An 18,332-nucleotide genomic window follows, 5' to 3' on the forward strand; every position below is an offset into this window, starting at 1 on the left:
AGATTATGGAGGCGCAGCTTGAGGTGCTTTAGGCCTAAGCCAAACCTTATTGTGATTAATTTAGCATGCAATAATAATGCTATTTAGAAAAGCAGGAGAAGCATATGTATGTAAATAATCTGGGAAAAAAAAGACCTGTATACTTGTTTCTGCCAGGTGGGAGCATAAGTGGAGGCAGCATGGGTGCATGTGAGCAGCCTGCCAAGTACCCCAGCTAGATGGGGGGGCTCCCTACCTGGGCCGCGAAGTTCATGTCAGCTGATTGAAGACACGCCGGATGGAAAAAGCTACATACAGTTCACTTCCAACCAAAAAGAAGTTCAGCTGTGCTTATCAAATGAAACAGTCACTTCACTCAATGGTAAACCACCACAAGAATAACAATTACCAACAAAAAACACAATACTCTCAGTAGATACATTTAGAAAATATATAAATCATAAACAATAGGCAAACTTATTTGCCAGACTCACACAGGCAGCGCCTGTACCGCATTTTTGATTCATCTTCTGCCTGGTGTCAACTTCCACTGAGAGAGTCTCAGAAGCATTTCAGCAGGGAAGCAAGTAGCCTGCCCCATGTTGATGACTTGTTTTAATAATGTCCTTTTTGTGCTTGTACTACCTTATTCACAGTTAAGACCTGATTTTGTTCTATTGTGTTTTACCTGCCTGATTTTGCTGACTCTTTAGATTTTGTTGATTTGGTGATTAGTGCTTGCTTTTTGTGCTTCTACTACAGTGAAATTACATAGGCTACGTGGTTAAATTGTTGTTGCTCTTTTTCGGCCAAGCTGGCTGTCATCATCTTGGCAGTGCGTCACCGTACATCACTGCCGGATAACCAAAATGGGCAAAGAGGTGGGAGTGGAGCTGAGGTCACTGGTTGCTGAAACCACGCCACCTGGCTCGACGTGACCGAGTTAGTTCAGGCTAAGGAGCTAATGCTATATGCTACTCTGCGTCAGAGCTGGTAGTCCGCTTGGAGCCGTTAATAGAAAAAGCAGTTCAAAACAGAACATTCAGAACAGGAGGAAATCTGATGTTTTTGTTCTAGGCTGTTTCTTACTATTTGTATATGTTTGTTTTTAACTAAAAATAAAATATCAACCAAGTGCTTACATGATATGTGGTCTGCTGTGACTGGAGTAAATGTGGAGATTGGTCTGAACTAGGGATGGGTGACGCTTAAAACAGCCCAGCATCGAGTGGAATCGAAACATCTCCAGTCAAACCAGTAGGCCTACTTTTTGTAACTAGATCGTGGCAAAAAATTACCATTTCTATGGTTTTGCTTGCAGCCAAACACAAAAAAAATACAAAGAAAGAAAGAGTCCATGCCTGATTTTAACAGCTGTTCACCTTCGGTGCGGTCTCAGTCATGTTCGTCACAGTTGCAAGTTTATCACCACAAGCTTGGTTTTCCTTTGGTTTCATCTTCTGGTATCATTTAACACTTCTCTGTACATTTTTATTTGCTATTCACATCAGTTGTCACTGATTGATCACTGCGTTCCATCACGTCAATAAAATGCTTTTGTGGCACAGCAGCGATCAGCTGATTTTACACCGGCTGCAGCTGCGGCTGCTTCAGATGTAGTTGGTTTGATCGGCTGGACGTGCAGCCTCTCTTTTCCTCTGTTTGTGTCTTTAGTGTAGTTAAGTGACTTGTTTAAACAGACTCCTTTCTTGTTTAATGCTTGTGACTGTCATTTTTGGAGGAGGTTTGTGACTCACCAATAAAGGAAAAGGATCTTTCAATTCAGTTTACTGATCAAAAGTTAACTTGTTGTCTTTCAACACAGGTATCAAGAAATACCATAAATTCGTTTTCCACAACTTATTTGGTCACTGAAGTATTTCACTCCTCTCTCATTCACATATAAAAAAACAGCAAGCTGTAGTATTTCCCCTTATGGGCTACCAGTGAGGATGACCTAATTAGGATGAGGAAACGATCTGATAATTTCCCAATACATTTTATGTAACAATTATTTGAAACAAGAAAAAATAAGAAAACCTTGCTTATCCATAACAATAAAAATAATAATAGGCTACCAATCAACTACTATGCCGTCAACAGGTGGCATTTTATGCAAGGTATCAAATGAAGTACTCTATTGATATCGGTATCACTTTAAGGGTACTGGTTTTGGTACTGGTATCGTATAATTTTAAACGATACCCAACCCTAGCCTGGACTGACAAAAGATTCCCTGTCCGAATTATCATTCCAGTCCGCCCCGATCTCAATTAGCCATTATTGACATTCCTTCCCTGAGGTAAAGATGAAGACAGTAGGCCTAAAAAAAACCTTCTTGTCCCCTCCCATCACATGTCTCACTATATAAGTCCAAACAGACTCATCAGTTTTTACTACACACAGCATCCAGTCACCTGGGAGGAAGTCTATTTAGTCTTTGCGCTGAAAACCAAGAACCAAACCGACACACCGAGATGGCAAAGATCCTATTTGGAGTCATTGCAGTTGTTGCATCTTTAATGCTGGGTAAGATTAAACAATAATCGGGTTTATTAATTAATGGTCACAAATGTATTACAAGAAGAAAGTTATATATAGTATTGTAAAGAAACTTTATTTTGTGCACATTTTAGATTTCAGGAATTGTTATTCATTTGATTATACTATTATTACTTTTGTTTTATCACTCAACTGAATCATAGTTCATTAAAGAAGTATCACAGGTCATTTATTTTCAAACCAAGGCATATACAGTTTTCGTTTTGGTGAAAGTAGTGTTAAAGTATTTTGGCAAAAAGGAGTTCAATCAATTTTATCCATGCTCTTCTTTAACAAGTGTATCCTGAGACTATGTCACCTGATGTCTTTTTTAAGACATAATGAACTTATGAAGTGTTTCATGTAGCTAAAGACATTTCGGGTTCTATGAGAAAGACTTTTTATTAAAGGAGTCAGTTCACCGAAATTATAAACAAATACATTTTCTTACTTGACTACTTGACTCTACCTAGATTTTGAGATATTGACCACTGAGCCGCCATCCTAACACAACGGAGGTGAATCAAATTTTGTTTGAACTTAAAATGAATGAAAAAATACAGATACGTTATCAGTCATAACGTAAAAAAAATCACTGTCAAAAATATTCTAAGGGTCTATTTCTTAAGAAGAAAGTTGTTGAAAAATGGAGGTCTGGGGATCCAGTGTCCAGGTTGTTTCTAGAAAGACACAATGCTTATTTATCAATGCTTTCAACAACACACCTAAAATTCTATTCACCTCCATTCAATTGGGGTGAAAGCAAACCATCTTAAAGCAGGCAAATGAGAAAATATGTTTACTTTGTGTGAAAAAAAATCACATCCCTTTGACTATTTTTCAACCCTCACTCAAAAACTACTTTAAGTACCCATTTAGTTAAAGTGCACCACTGATTAGCATATTATCACACCTTGCACATATTTTCCTTTAAATCATACAGCATAGTTGAAAATTGGTGTTTCATTGTTTATTGAAGTTGGGCGGGGTTTAACAACAAATTCTTGTACCACAGCCCAAGGTGTGGTGGAGAAGCAATTCCCCAAACCAATGTCAGCTAAACTCAATAGTCAAGAAAAAAGACTAAACAGTTTTACAGTATGTTTTATCCCTTATGCAGCATTTCGTACACCTTTGTTTTTTAAAATGTGCTTTACAAATAAAATGGATTGGATTCAAAACAACATTAACACCAACTCTTAAAAAACAATCACTGACATAAAAGTAAAGAAAATTATCGGTAAGAATTAAGGTTTTAGAAAGGTCTTCAAGTATTTGTGTAATAAATGTTGAGATCAAGAATATGAATGACCTAAATCCATTAAAGCAAGTAAGGTCATATTCATTTCAGCTCCACATACAGTTTAAGGTTGCATTAGCTTGACTGACTCAACCTGTTATGAGCAACTTTTCTGTTCCCTTCAACCACACAAACATTTGATGACTTTTTATATATTCAACATATGGTGTTTTTAGATTTTAACTTTTGCATTTTTACCTGTCTTTTTCAGCGGAGTCCCTAACCTGCAACCAATGCAATTATGGTCTGTTGGGCTTCTGCTTAAGCACTTCTACAGTGACCTGCAACAACACCAACGTCTGCTTTACTGGAAAAGCAAGTAAGTCACCTCCTCATTGCCCAAATGCTTACACCCTGTCTCTTCAAATATTACACCACAGCACAGGCATTTAAAATCGCTGTCCTGTCTTTATATGATTCGTTGTAGTAATTCCTTAATGTTTTGTGTATATAATGTATAAAATCCTGTATATAAGCTCTTAAATAATACTAGCTGTGCCACACTGGGAAATTAGTCCTGCATGCTAGTTTAAAAGTAGCTATAAAAAGTAGTAGCAAAAAAAAAAACTAAAACATTTCACTGTCAGGTGTATTTCCAGTTTTGGGGTGTTTAATCTTTTCAGATCAATGAATAAAAATAGGGAACAAAAGAAGTAATGAAACGAAGGAAATAATGTGTTAATAAGTAATGAGTGATTTTATGAGCTTATCTCATGTTGAATGTAACATCTGAATCTGCATATTAAGGAAAGTGTATATAAAAACTATAACATATAAATAACTATAGTAGCTTTGGTTAATGTGGTGCAGTAAAAAGTGCTATATTTTCGTATAGTGGAGTAAAAAGTAATGCAGTAAAAAAAAGAAGGATACACTCAAATTATTTGCTTAAATATACAAAGTTACTTTCCACTTTCTAACACAATAATTTCTCCTCAGCTTTCACAGGATTGACCTCTGTGGGCTTCAACACCCAGGGCTGCATTGAATCCACCAGCTGTAATGTGACCAACAACGGCAGCCTGCTGGGTGTCTCCTACACGACCCAAACCACCTGCTGCTCAACAGACAAGTGCAACCCTGTTCAGACCAGTGGCGCCCCATCCACCAAGATGACCCTGACCGCTGCCATTGGTGTAGCCGTCCTGGCTTCCATGTGGGGAAGCATACTGTAACATGCTAATGCTAAATCACCATAAGCAGCTCGCTGCTTCCAGCTGCTCCTGAAGCCCATTCATATGATTCATTATACCAATCAGGGCTTTACAAGACCAAACACTCTATCAAAATTGTTAAAACTATTTGATCCTATGAGTTTATATATATATGATTTTTATAATGCTCATGTTCTGTGACACTCTTTGTTTTTCATAACTAAGGTCTTGTCATGTCAGGGTTCATTTCTATAATGACAATTTATATTAAAGCCAAAACTAAGGTGTCCACAACATGGTAGTTGAGCAATGTGATGTTTCAGGAAAACATTGAGTTCGTAAATCTACCTTGCTTTGCTTTGTTTTATATTGTATTTATCCTTCTAACTACTTTCTGTCTTACTAAACAAACATTGATGTGAAAATAAAGAAGCATCAACTACTCTTATGAGAAAAGAAAAAACTCAATGAGAGTGAATTGGAGAACAGAACAGCAATCAGGCAATCTTGTGTTTTCTCCTCTAGCTTGCAGTGGATCTCTTGGTCTGTCTGTGGCATGGTTGCTTGCAACACTTTGTGCCTGACAAATGTTACGGTACATTCAGTCTGTAAACCCAAATCAGATTTTTGGACACTCCAGGAAAAAAGATGTCATCCTCTGGGACAGGAAAGAGTGGCCAGTCAAGAAATAAGGTTTCTTACGATAGATATATTAAGAAATTATATTTAATTAATTATTGAATAAAACATATGGTATTGCAAATATTTAATTGTTCATCTAGCAACAGCAACATCAAGAAATAAAGTGCTACATGATGTGGCATACTCCTGCGGGGTGTCTCCTACACGACCCAAAACCACCTGCTGCTCAACAGACAAGTGCCATTGGTGGGAAGCATACTGTAAGATGCTAATGCTAAACTACCATAAGCAGCAAGCTGCTTCCAGCTGCTCCTGAAACCCATTCATATGATTCATTACACCAATCAGGGCTTTACAAAAATTAATTATTAAAAATAAACTATTTGGACCTTTGGAGTTTATAAGTATGATTATTTATATGCTCATGTTCTGTGATACTCTGTTTTTCATAACTAAGGTCTTGTCAAGGTTCATTTCTATAATATCAAGGTATAAAAGCCAGAACTAAGGTGTCTACACCATGGTGGTTGAGAAACGAGATTTTTTGGGCGACATTGGGCGAGAGACATCTGTTGTTTTTCCAACCAATTCTAAATTAAGCCACGGCCACTTCTGTATGATGAAAACCTCGATGGCTGCATTCCCATGAAAACCAATGTCACAGCTACAGTAACTTGGAAAGTTTCGTTTTGTGGTAGAGATAGTCATCTATTCCCATAAAAGGTACAACATGGGTGCATAGTTTAAGTGAACAGTTAAAACCCCCAACCAGTCTCTATAAAAACAATGGACTTTGGAAAGAATGGAAAACCTGTAGGATACTTCATGAGTGGTAAGATACGAGCAAAATTGAATAATGAATTCTAATGTAATGTATTGCGCACTTTTAATTTAAATGTTCTGCTGTATACACAAAAGTGCAATAACATGGGGTTTGCAAACACTTTAAACAAATAAGGTGCTTTTTACCAGCAGTATTCCCTTTACACAGAAGCAATAAAATATTTCTTGTAAATCTTAACTTAAACATTAATGTAAGCAAATATAAAACCAAAGCTATTTGCCACTGCCAGCTTCTAGCTTGTTAAAACAAGTTAAGAGTTCAGAGTCACGATCATAATAGGCAACAGGTTAACATATATAAATCTATTTTCTTGTTTTTTTTGGTTACTATTTGGATAGTATGGATAGCAGTAGCCAAACTGCTGTTTACTGGTGGAGAGCCGTATCCCTTTCTGTTCACTGGAGCAAAGAGCAACCCTGCGGAGCAAGCGACTACGTTGTGATTTTAAGGACATTCTTAAGACTGACATTTTCCCCAATACTAATCAGCATGCACTGTGTAGCTATCCACTTTGCTATGGCATTTATTCGCTTGTCTTGCTTTTGTTTATCTACTTCTCCCGCACGCTGCATACAGCATAGCCTGCCGAAGCTTCCCTCTAATGCTTGTTTGGGTGGGTGATTTGCAGGCTGATCAACATCCCACCCCTCCTGTGACCCATGGTTTGACTGTATGTGTTTTCAGAGCCAGTGAGCAACTGACATTCAAAATAATAATAAAAGTTGCCTTAACGTGAGATAAAATAATTGTCGTGTTAATTAGGGGTAAGCCCTAGTACTTACTTGTTCCTGTCTCAGTTTACATTAGAGTGGAGTAGTCAAATGGCTGAAACTCTGCTACAAATTTGTGCATCAAAACTATTACTTAAAAATCGATTGTGTTTTTGAGAACGGATGCAGTATCACATACATTGATGGATACAGTATAGAGGTTGGAACAGAGGCCTCATTTATATTGCTTAGGAAGTTCCTAACTGAGTGAAGCGAACTGGAAGTATCTCTGTGGAAGCCATGATAAGAGCAGGTTGAATTCTCTAAATGAAAAGGAAAGTGCTTCAATGCTTCCTTACAAATCTTTTCGCTTAGGGCACACCTGACCTTCCTTTACAAAAAGAAAGAATTGTCCCACAATTCCTTAGACGCAATACTTAAAACCCACCATTTACAAACTCAAACCCCCCTTACTCTGCTAAGCTGCAGAGATCTCCTGCCCTTGTCACAGAACTGCAGATTCCCCCCCATCCTTGCTGAACTGACAGTCTTCAGTCACCGTACTGCAACAACTTCTTGCTGATGGGTTGGTGGTTGAATTGGTTGCTGACTCTGCTGAGCTACAGGGAATCCCTGCCTTTTCTAAGCTGATGATTAGTTGCCGAGGTACAGCTACCCTCATGCTCCTGATCTGCTACAGCCCTCTGATCCTGCTAAGCTGCTGCAGCCATCACTTCCTTCAGCAGCTCCAACAGCTCACCTGTCTGGCTTCCAGAGGAAGTGTTGCCTTAGTGTCTGCATTCTGGATCCAACTCCCTGCTTCCTGTGTCTGAGCTTGACAACCTCATAACAATTCACATTCTCAACACTTCACTCAATTAACAAGGCTGCCAAGAAAAATGACTGAACGTTTTATGTGACTGTCACAATCGCTGGGTGTGCAAGGCAGGAGTGTGAGCCCAAATGCAAGACACCAGGAGGGGAGATAGGTTCCAGGGTTTTTAATCCAAGGCAAGACAAACAGGATTGAACAAAAACTCAAAAAAAAAGGTACAGGAAACTGGTACATCCAAAAACCAGAACAGGTAATGCAGCAACTTCCAGAACACACAACATCCAACAACACTAGACAGTGCGTATGGACGCTACAATGACCAGACAGGGAATGATCAGAAACACCAAACATATATACACAGGGACTAATGAGCAGGGCTGGAGCAACACAGGTGACTGGGATCAGGGCTAACAAGGCAGGCAGAAAGACAGCAGGGAAGAACAGAGAGGCAAGCAGAGTGATAACTGGGGGGGAACAGACCTAACCTAGGTTACTTGACACTTAACACAGACAAACTAAGACACAGAACTAAACCTAAGATACATGACAGATGGAAAGGTGAGCTAAACAGAACCAGCGAATGAACAATGAAATAAATAAAGCTAAACAGAGAACACAAGACAAGGAACAAAACTCCAACAGAAAACATGGACCAACTGTTACACAGACCGGGGTAGGGAAGAGAGACAAAACTAACCAGGAAACAAGACAACACAAGACAACGAACAGAACGGAAATAAGGAAAATACCAGACCACCATTATACACTAGCTGACAGATAACTAGATGAATAATAACCCAGACTAAATAACAGATCAATAAGTAAACTCACAGTGAACTAAACTCAACAGAACAGAACTAAAATGTAGATGCAAAACCCAAATCTTAGAATCAAGAACACAGATTGGATAAGGGAGACAAGATACAGGACAAGACAACAGAACAAAAACAGATTATTGGCCTATTATATAATTTACATGTAATGCTGTAAATAAAGATTTAAAAAGAAAAAAGCTTTTAATATTTTTAAAGTGCATCAATAAATCTAGAATTTTAACCATAACCCTTAAGGAAGGGGGGGTCAATGCGCATGTGTGTGTGTGTGTGTCAAGTATGCCAAGAACAGCCAAATCCAACAGGAAAACTGCCTTGATACAGTATTTCCTGTTGTCAAACTGGCCTCCATTTGACTGTTGTATTTGGTCTGGCCGCCATGTTCGCTCAGGGAGCTTCCATTCTGGTCCGAGCGCAAATTTGCAAATCCTGCTATGGCAAAGGCATGACCCGCCCTACTCTGCCACTGATTGGATCAGCCTGAAAATTAAATTACTCATGAAGCCCTTGCTGAAAGAAAAGGGAGTTTTTGCTGTTCTGCTGTCTTCGGCAAATAATTACATAACTGCACATTCAGCGCTATTTGCTACTGTCAACACAAATAGCACTCTGCCTTCCATTTCATGGGAATGTAACAGCTCCCTTTGGTTCTGAATTGACCAACCAGTGGTGAAAAATAAGTGGGCAACAACAACAACAAGCCGTGCAAAATATATGGAATGGAATTAGGCCATTTGCATCTGGGTGTGCTCAACTTCCGTTCCCTGCATGTGGGGGAAGCCAAACAACACGCCAAGGTATGGTCTGCTGCTGGTCACAGGCTGGTTGGTTGTGGCCTCCTCACTGCCTGGAGCCTCAAGTAACTCCACTAAGTGGCTGTTGCTTTGCACCATGCAACTCTCCAGACTTCGACCCAGCCGTGTACCACACTATCTTTGATCCCAGCAGCAGCCTCAGCACACCCGCACACTGTTTACAGGAGACAAGCAGAAACTCTATTTACACATTAGCAGTTTACAAAGCTACCCACCCCAATTCCACACGACAGACACTGCCACCAACCCACATAACATATGCCCAGGGAAAAAGACATTCAACATTACCACATGCAACAAATCTGTACCCGTACACAGGAGACAAACAGAAACTCACTGAGCATAGTGTGTGGCCAATTAAATGACTGCAGATTGGAGGTCTCATCCAAGCACACCTTCAGCCTATCCCCATGCAATCAACCCATGTGAAAACCACACCTACCAAACACACACACACACTGTAGGTGCTCACCCATCCCACTATCACTGCACTCAAAATCAGGCCGATACAGGTCTACCCTGTTACAGGAACCTTAAGCTTATGATTCAATCTGAGATTAATTAATCGTTCTTTAACTTGAATGAAAGGCACAAAGAGTTTTGACAGCTCATGACATTTAATTAAAACCTTCCACCATGCATTAGTCATCCTTGACATTTCTTCCTTCAGTGACTCCAAGTTTAAGATGAAGACAACGGGCATGACAAAATCCTTCTCTTCCCTCCCATCACCTGTCTAACTATATAAGTCTGTCCTCACTAAACAGGCTCATCACTTTACTAAACACAGCATCCGATCACCTGGATGGAAGGTTTTTTTTTTTGTCTTTGAGCCAAAGCTAAGAACCAAACCGACACACAGAGATGGCAAAGATCCTATTTGGAGTCATTGCAGTTCTTGCATCTTTAATGCTGGGTAAGATTCAATAATAATCGCGTTTATCAATGATTGATCACAAATGTATTACTGGAAAAAATATATATAAGAGACAAAGTAGGGACAAAGAATTCTGGCAAACATGTTGACCATGAAAAGTCTACCAGCATCCCAATACAACAGAGATGAATAATTAAAAAGAAAAAAATCAAATGAATGAATACAGAGGAAAACCTCATCAGTCATAAAACATAAATGTAAAAGTTCACGGTCAACAGCTTTTAGACAGACTATTTCTTCGGGAGAAAGTAGTTTGATAAAAAAATAGAGGTCTCTGGATTATCCACAGTGTCCAGGTTGTTGTAGAAAGACACATTACCGTTAATTTAATAATTTATCAATTCTTTGACCACCACAATTAAAACTCTATTCACCTCCACTGAATTGGGGTGACAATAAAATAAATGGCAGGGTAATGAGACAATGTTTACTTTGTGTGATTTTTAAATAAAATCACAGCCCTCACATATTTTCCTTCAAATCATACAGTATCATTGAACGTTAGAGCTTCACTGTTTATTTTAACTTGGGTGGGGTTTAACAACTTTTGTATCACAAATTCCCCAAACTATGTTCACTGAACTTAAAGTTCTGGAAAAAGACTTACTGATACATCGCTGCTACTGTCCAAGTGTTTGATTTCAACATATATATATATTTATTTCCAAAATATTCATGTTGATGTCAAAATATCAAGAAAATGAATGACCTAAATTAATTAAACAAGTAAGATGTTGTTTGATTGTTAATTTTAGCTGTAGACAGTTTCTTCCCGATTGAATCTGTTCCCTTCAACCACACGAACACTTGATGACTTCCTACATACTCAATATAAAATGTTTATTTTTTATTTTTGCTGTAACCACAGAGAAATCTGGACCCAAAAGCACAACTTACAAAGCTAATCACAGTTCAGAAATGGTTTATTACTACTAGGAAGGATGTTTGATGTGAGCAGTGGTGAGCAAAGTAATGGTAGACCAAGGTTAGCAGCAGCAGGCAGAGCAAGCAGCAGCAGGCAGAGCAAGCAGCAGCAGGCTGGAGATTAGGCTGACTGATGCAGAGTGAGACAGGCTGTAGTAGATCTCAGGTGAATGTGGAATATGAGCACAGAGAGACATTAGAAGTTAGGCACGAGATCACTTGTAAGAAACTCAAAGAAAGAAAGAGGGCCATAGCACTTGTACCACATTGGCAAATTGATGATCTGGCCAATACTGAAGTGAAGAGCCAGGATAGATACTGCTGGGTTAGCAGGAATCGATCAGCGGAAGGAGCTGGAGAGCATTGCCACGTCCAGACAGACACTCCCTCACAAACACAGGGAAACAGACAGAAGACTGACAGGAACATTAGGAGACAGAGAACAAAAAGCAGAAGACACAGGGAACAAGATGGAAGTACTGGTGGATGTTAACATTTTAACTTTTGTGCTTTATTTGTGTTTCAGTGGAGTCCCTGACCTGCAACAAATGCAGCAACGGTATTTTGGGCTACTGCCTTAGCGCTTCTCAGGTGACCTGCACAAGCAACACCAGCCTCTGCTTTACTGGAAAAGCAAGTAAGTCCTTAATTGCCCAAAAGCTTACACCGTTTACCTTGAAACATTACACAACAGCCCATGCATGCATCAATTGAAATCACTCCCAAAAACTGTGACACATACAAACCAGACAAGATAATCATGTCTTGTCTTTATATAATTCCTCAATGTTTTGTGGATAGTGTATAAAAACCTGTAAGTAACTAATCCTAATAGTGGAAAGTGGAGTTACACACAGTAGCTCCACTTTAATCTTGAGAAGCTGCAGAGCTGCAGTAACATACACTGTACATTTCCTGCTAAACTGAGGCTTATGGTTGACCCTTTTCTCTCTGCTCGCCTGCCATTCACCATTCTTGTACAGAGGCTACTATTAAAAAACAATATAATATTCATTCAGTGGTGATAAATGATCCGAATGTCACGCGAGGTGGCTGGGGCTGGGGCTGCATCTCTTCTTCCACTGCACACACACACACACACACACAGATGTGCGCACTCACCCCCTACCTTGAGGGTTAGGGTTTTTCTATTTACATATTTATTTACAGCATGATATGTTGAAATGTATATTATAGTAGGCTGTATATTAACTTATTGGAAAACTGGTAGTTCTATGTAAAATCAGATGTTGAGCACCCCCATATCACCAAACTAGCATGATCCTCGTTTTGCTGCAAAGCTTCAACTGAGATTGACAGTCAAATCAGGTTCCACCCATCGAAGAATTGAATCTTCGACTATTCAGGGACAGCCCTGATGTTTTCAGATCAATGGAGGAAAAGAGGGAATGAAAAGAAGTAATGAAGCGAAGGAAATAAGTTCATGAGCCAATCTTGTGTTGAATGTAACATCTCAATCTGTAAAATAAGAAAAGTGTTTTTAAAATACTATAAACATATTAGTAACTATAGCAGCTTCGGTTAATGTGGTGTAGTAAAAAGTGCAATATTTCCATATAGTGGAGTAAAATAGAAACAATCAAATTTATTAAAAAATTATTTGATCAAATTTACCAAGTTACTTTCCACTTTATAAAACAATAATTTCTCCTCAGCTTTCACAGGATTGACCTCTGTGGGCTTCAACACCCAGGGCTGCATTGAATCCATTGGCTGTAACACGAATACCACCAGCAGCCTGCTGGGTGTCTCCTACACGACACAAACCACCTGCTGCTCAACAGACCAGTGCAACCCTGTTCAGGCCAGTGGAGCACCATCCACCAAGATGACCCTGACCGCTGCCATTGGTGTAGCCGTCCTGGCCTCCATGTGGGGAAGCATACTGTAACATGCTAATGCTAAATCACCATAAGCAGCTCGCTGCTTCCAGCTGCTCCTGAAACCCGTTCATATGATTCATTATACCTATTGGGGCATTTTAGAAGACCAAACACACTATCAAAATTAATTATTTGATCTAATGATTTTATTAGTATCATTATTTATATGCTCATATTCTGTGACACTCTTTGTTTTTCATAACTAAGGTCTTGTCATATGAGGGTTCATTTCCATAATATCAAGTTATATAAAAGCCAAAACTAAGGTGTTCACATTATGGTAGTTGAGCAATGGGATGTTCAAGGGAAACATTCAGTTCATAAATCTTCATTGTTTTTTTGTATTTTTAAAAATCATATTGTATTTATCCTTTTAACTACTTTGTGTCTTAATGGACAAAAATGGTTGTGAAAATAAAGGAAAACATTGAAAAACACTTGTTTTCTCTGCTACTTGCTCTTCTTTTAACATCATGCATCCATACATCCATTAGCTAAACACATTGTGCTCTACATCAGCTACACATTTGCCAGGATCTGGCGCAACAATGACAAAATGTTATTTTGTAGGTACTGTTAGCTGTATTTTAGAGTTTATCATTTTCTGTAAAACAATAAAAATACTTTTGATGACAGACCATCCTGCACTTGGGGCATATATTATTGGCTAAGGGCTTGGCTGTGGCCTGTAGACCAGGGGGTGTGTTGTGAGGAGGTATGGCTTGAGCCTCCAGTTAAACCCCTAAACCCACAATGAGTCAATGGAAGACTGGGATGTTGCCATACAAAGTTCATTAGAAAAGAAGATGGCAGGACTTCCAGTCGAAGGGACTTTGCACCTCTCCTCAACTAACAAATAAAGCCCCTGAAACTTGACTTTAATCAGTTTAGTGTCAGACAAATTTATAGTATGGGTGCATAAAATGCCTAGGAGTCAGCATAAGAAATCCATCCATAGTAAAGAACCCCGGACAGTGTACCAAAAGTTTTGCTAAAACAGCTGTGTTGACCAAAAAACCATCAGTTCATAACTCTAGAAGCAGAGTTAAAAAGGATCAAAAAGGCAGCAAACAACAACATCGGACCCAAACCTGGCCAGAGAAATGTAGCGCATGATAACGCCAATAAACATTTCAAATCACGGAATATACTTAAAAATATGCTGTTCATGAAACAAAAATACTACAGGGTGGGGTGAAGTTGACAAAGCTATTAGATTATAGACAAAAAGAATGATCTATTTATAAGATAAGAGACCCCAAAGACAGTGAAATAAAGTATGACTTGGAGGACATCAGCAAGAGTTTTGAAACATATTACAAAAATATATCCCTTCAACCAGAATTAAATAACGATGACGAGGCAGAGCAGCAGCGCAACATAATTGTGACTGGCCCCGGTGCAAATATTTTTCTTGTGCCTGTCGCCAAACAAAGCACGTTTGTGTAGACATGGGTGTACAGACCATAGGTACAGATACACAACGACTCCATGCAACCGCAAATCTGCAGCCTTTGATCAGCAGCACAAGTGCCAAACACAAATCTTACAGCCTGCCCACGACTTAAACCTGCTGTCTCTCACTATCAAACAACCAAAATAGCTTTAACCAGCCTATAGTAACAAATCAATACATTGTAGCTGACACAGTATGTCAATAACCACAGAGCAAATAGCAAACAAGGAAAGCACAGTTAGTCATAATGCCAACACAGTATAAATGAATGGATGAGGGCATCTGATCACATTCCATGCGACAAGTGTCACTGTCCTTCGTGGGCCCTTGTAATCACTTGGGCCCCAGTGCATTGCACCGGTTGCACCATCGACACTTACACCCCTGAAGCAGAGTAGGCTACCTGCTTGCAGAATTGGACCTCCCAACACTGTCCAATACTCAGAATGATGCTTAGAAAGCAATAATTACAAGCAATAAATTGAACAGGGCTGTTTCGAGGCTTAAAACCAATAAAAGCCCTGGGCTGGATTGTTATATGACCATATATGGTATATATGGCTACTGCTGAGGACATTTAATTGGGTGCTTAAAAAAAGAGGAAATGCCCCCATCCTTGCGGGAAGTTGTTATAACAGTCATCCCTAAGTAGATTTGCTAGAGTGCTAAGAAAATAGACCTGTGAGCCTCTTGAACCTGGACTATAAATGTTTTGACTCAGTATTAGCTAGAAGGTTGGAACTAATTCTACCTTAAATTAAACATATCAAACAAGATTCATAAAACAGTGCCAAACTCAGGACAATGCTTGTGTGACCCATCACATAAACTAGGAACAAATTGAAGCAGTCATAAAAGGTTTGGATGCAGAAAAAGCTTTTGACTCAGTAAACTGGTCATTCAATTCTGCATATATTTAAATTTCATAACACTTTCATATAGACAATCAAAACTCACAATAATAAACCCTATTGTTTGCACTTTTCATTGAGCCTCTGAGTCACTTGTAAAAAACAAAAAATGGTAAAATACATGGAGTCTTATTGGACATGTTTGAGGATGACATCCTGGTGGGCTTTTTTTGTTCCAATAACTACCAGTGGATATCACAGATAAGAACTTTTTAGAATGGAACGGGTGCATTTAAAATTCCTATGGCAGGAAAAGAGTTAGATACAAACCTCCAGCTTCCTGGGGACGAAGGGGGTCTGGTGCTCCCCATCCTAAAAACATATTATCAAGCAGCCCAGATTAAACCCTTGGTAAATATCTGCATCTGCAACCCTGATTACTCAGCAATATGTAAGTCAATTGAATGCCAGGATTCAGTTAAGGTCCCACTTCAGGCTATTATTGATGACAGTGACCTGAAACACCACCTGGGGGACTAACCCAATCCATGGTTACATTTTTCACTCAAAATCTGGTTCTAAGTGGCTGAGTCCTTTGCGTCCAAAGAACCCTACCCAGTGATCAGCTGTGTGGTTTATGATCCAGGTTTTACCCCTAACAGGCAAGACGAGCAAACTTCAAAACATGACAGGAATGAGGCCTGATTTTTTATTTGGATTTCTTTGAGAAATCCTCACTTAGATGCTTCCAAGGTCTGATAGACCAATATGGCTTGGCCAGAAATGACTTCTTTAGATTTTTACAGTTGAGACACTATGTTGAGAAGATCTGGACAGATCAAGTTCTGGGTTTGCAGTACTGAAAGTTTTTATTTCAGCATACAGCGCAGACCAAGGTCTCAGAACCATTTCAAAACTACATAAAGGCCTGCAAGACTTAAGTGCTGTAGCTGGAATTAATATTATAATAGTGGTGAGCTATGTATGATACTATTATCTGAAATTAGAATGACTACACTAATATTGGCCCTAATCAAATCTTAACAAGACAGAAAATGGTTCTATTTGTGAATTTGTTGAATTGTTGAATATCAATAAGCTGTTGAAATGTTACAATTAGGCCTACTATAAACAATCTGTTGGCAGACATAAGTGTAACCTATGAATATTAAACATTATATTTTAACTTTTTATTTGTTGTCATAATATTGTACGTAAGCAAATTTATATTAGTTATTCCTCCAGGTGGATAGAACCTCTCTAGTGGACAGATGTGGATGCTTATCTTGTAAAGTTGAAGCTTTGCAGCAAAACGAGGATCATGCTAGTTTGGTGATATGGGGGTGCTCAACATCTGATTTTACATAGAACTACCAGTTTTCTTCCAATAAGTTAATATACAGCCTACTATAATATACATTTCAACATATCATGCTGTAAATAAATATGTAAATAGAAAAACCCTAACCCTCAAGGTAGGGGGTGAGTGCGCACATCTGTATGTGTGTGTGTGTGTGTGTGTGTGTGTGTGTGTGTGTGTGTGTGTGTGTGTGTGTGTGTGTGTATGTGTGCAGTGGAAGAAGAGGAACACTTGCTGAAGAGATGCAGCCCCAGCCCCAGCCACCTCGCGTGACGTTCGGATCATTTATCACCACTGATGAACCACACAATGAATATTATATTGTTTTTTAATAGTAGCCTCTGTACAAGAATGGTGAATGGCAGGCGAGCAGAGAGAAAAGGGTCAACCATAAGCCTCAGTTTAGCAGGAAATGTACAGTGTATGTTACTGCAGCTCTGCAGCTTCTCAAGATTATCTAGAAAGCTCAGTTAGCCTGGACTCTGCCTGGACTGCGAGATCGGGGCACCGATGGAATGGGTACCAGATCTTCCACCATGCGTCAATCATCTTTGACATTCTTTCCTTCGGCAACTCTTCCCCCAAGGTGAAGGAGAAGACAATAGGCCTGTAAACCACATTTCGTCCTCTCCCGTGACCTGTCTCACTACTAAGTCTGTCCTCACCAAACAGGCTCATCAGTTTTGACTACACACAGCATCCAGTCACCTGGGTGGAAGTATTTTTTTGTCTCTGAGCCGAAACCAAGAACAAAACCGACACATCAAGATGGCAAAGATCCTATTTGGACTCACTGCAGTTGCTGCATCTTTAATGTTGGGTAAGATTAAACAATAATCAGGGTTATCAATGAATGATCACAAATGTATTGCTGGAAAAAAAGATATGACAATGTAGGGACAAACAAATCTAGCGAACATTTTGGCAGTTTTATTGTATATAGTAAAGAGATTTTTTAGACAAATAAATAGCCATACATGGTCCTGTAAAGTCTCAAATTCAATAAGAAATCTGGCACTAAAAAGGCATAAAAAACTCTCTTTTAAACTATTCTATTTTGTTGTAAACTTTTCATATTTAAGGATTTGTGACTCGTTTTATTATAGTTTTTCTATTTACTATTACTATTGTTTTAATACTCAACTAAATCACAGTTAATTAAAGAAGGCAACTATAACAGGTTATTTGATTTGCCCAAACCAAGGTATGTATATCCAGTTTTTTTCTTCACAAATTTATCCTTAGAC

General features: G+C 39.0%; 2 protein-coding genes across 2 annotated transcripts; both read left to right on the plus strand.

Moving 5' to 3' along the window:
• Positions 1-2,362: 2,362 nt before the first annotated feature.
• Positions 2,363-5,471, plus strand: LOC119908081 (sperm acrosome membrane-associated protein 4-like). The gene is made up of 3 exons (XM_038725820.1): positions 2,363-2,508; positions 4,032-4,139; positions 4,760-5,471. The coding sequence occupies exons 1-3, from the start codon at positions 2,457-2,459 to the stop codon at positions 4,993-4,995; spliced, it is 396 nt and encodes a 131-aa protein (XP_038581748.1). The 5' UTR covers positions 2,363-2,456; the 3' UTR covers positions 4,996-5,471.
• A 4,990-nt stretch (positions 5,472-10,461) lies between these two features.
• LOC119906681 (sperm acrosome membrane-associated protein 4-like) lies at positions 10,462-13,825 on the plus strand. The gene is made up of 3 exons (XM_038723979.1): positions 10,462-10,569; positions 12,041-12,151; positions 13,191-13,825. The coding sequence occupies exons 1-3, from the start codon at positions 10,518-10,520 to the stop codon at positions 13,424-13,426; spliced, it is 399 nt and encodes a 132-aa protein (XP_038579907.1). The 5' UTR covers positions 10,462-10,517; the 3' UTR covers positions 13,427-13,825.
• The last annotated feature ends 4,507 nt before the right edge of the window (positions 13,826-18,332 follow it).

This window comes from Micropterus salmoides, unplaced genomic scaffold (genome assembly GCF_014851395.1).
Source record: "Micropterus salmoides isolate LMB-PRFRI ecotype aquatic unplaced genomic scaffold, ASM1485139v1 Ms_hic_scaffold_17, whole genome shotgun sequence".
NCBI lineage: Eukaryota > Metazoa > Chordata > Actinopteri > Centrarchiformes > Centrarchidae > Micropterus > Micropterus salmoides.

Coding starts and splice junctions, on each gene's coding strand:
- LOC119908081 (XM_038725820.1), top strand. CDS start 2,457: ATGGCAAAGATCCTATTTGGAGTCATTGCAGTTGTTGCATCTTTAATG. Junction 2,509..4,031: donor TGTTGCATCTTTAATGCTGG/GTAAGATTAAAC, acceptor TGTCTTTTTCAG/CGGAGTCCCTAACCTGCAAC. Junction 4,140..4,759: donor CTGCTTTACTGGAAAAGCAA/GTAAGTCACCTC, acceptor ATTTCTCCTCAG/CTTTCACAGGATTGACCTCT.
- LOC119906681 (XM_038723979.1), top strand. CDS start 10,518: ATGGCAAAGATCCTATTTGGAGTCATTGCAGTTCTTGCATCTTTAATG. Junction 10,570..12,040: donor TCTTGCATCTTTAATGCTGG/GTAAGATTCAAT, acceptor TTTGTGTTTCAG/TGGAGTCCCTGACCTGCAAC. Junction 12,152..13,190: donor CTGCTTTACTGGAAAAGCAA/GTAAGTCCTTAA, acceptor ATTTCTCCTCAG/CTTTCACAGGATTGACCTCT.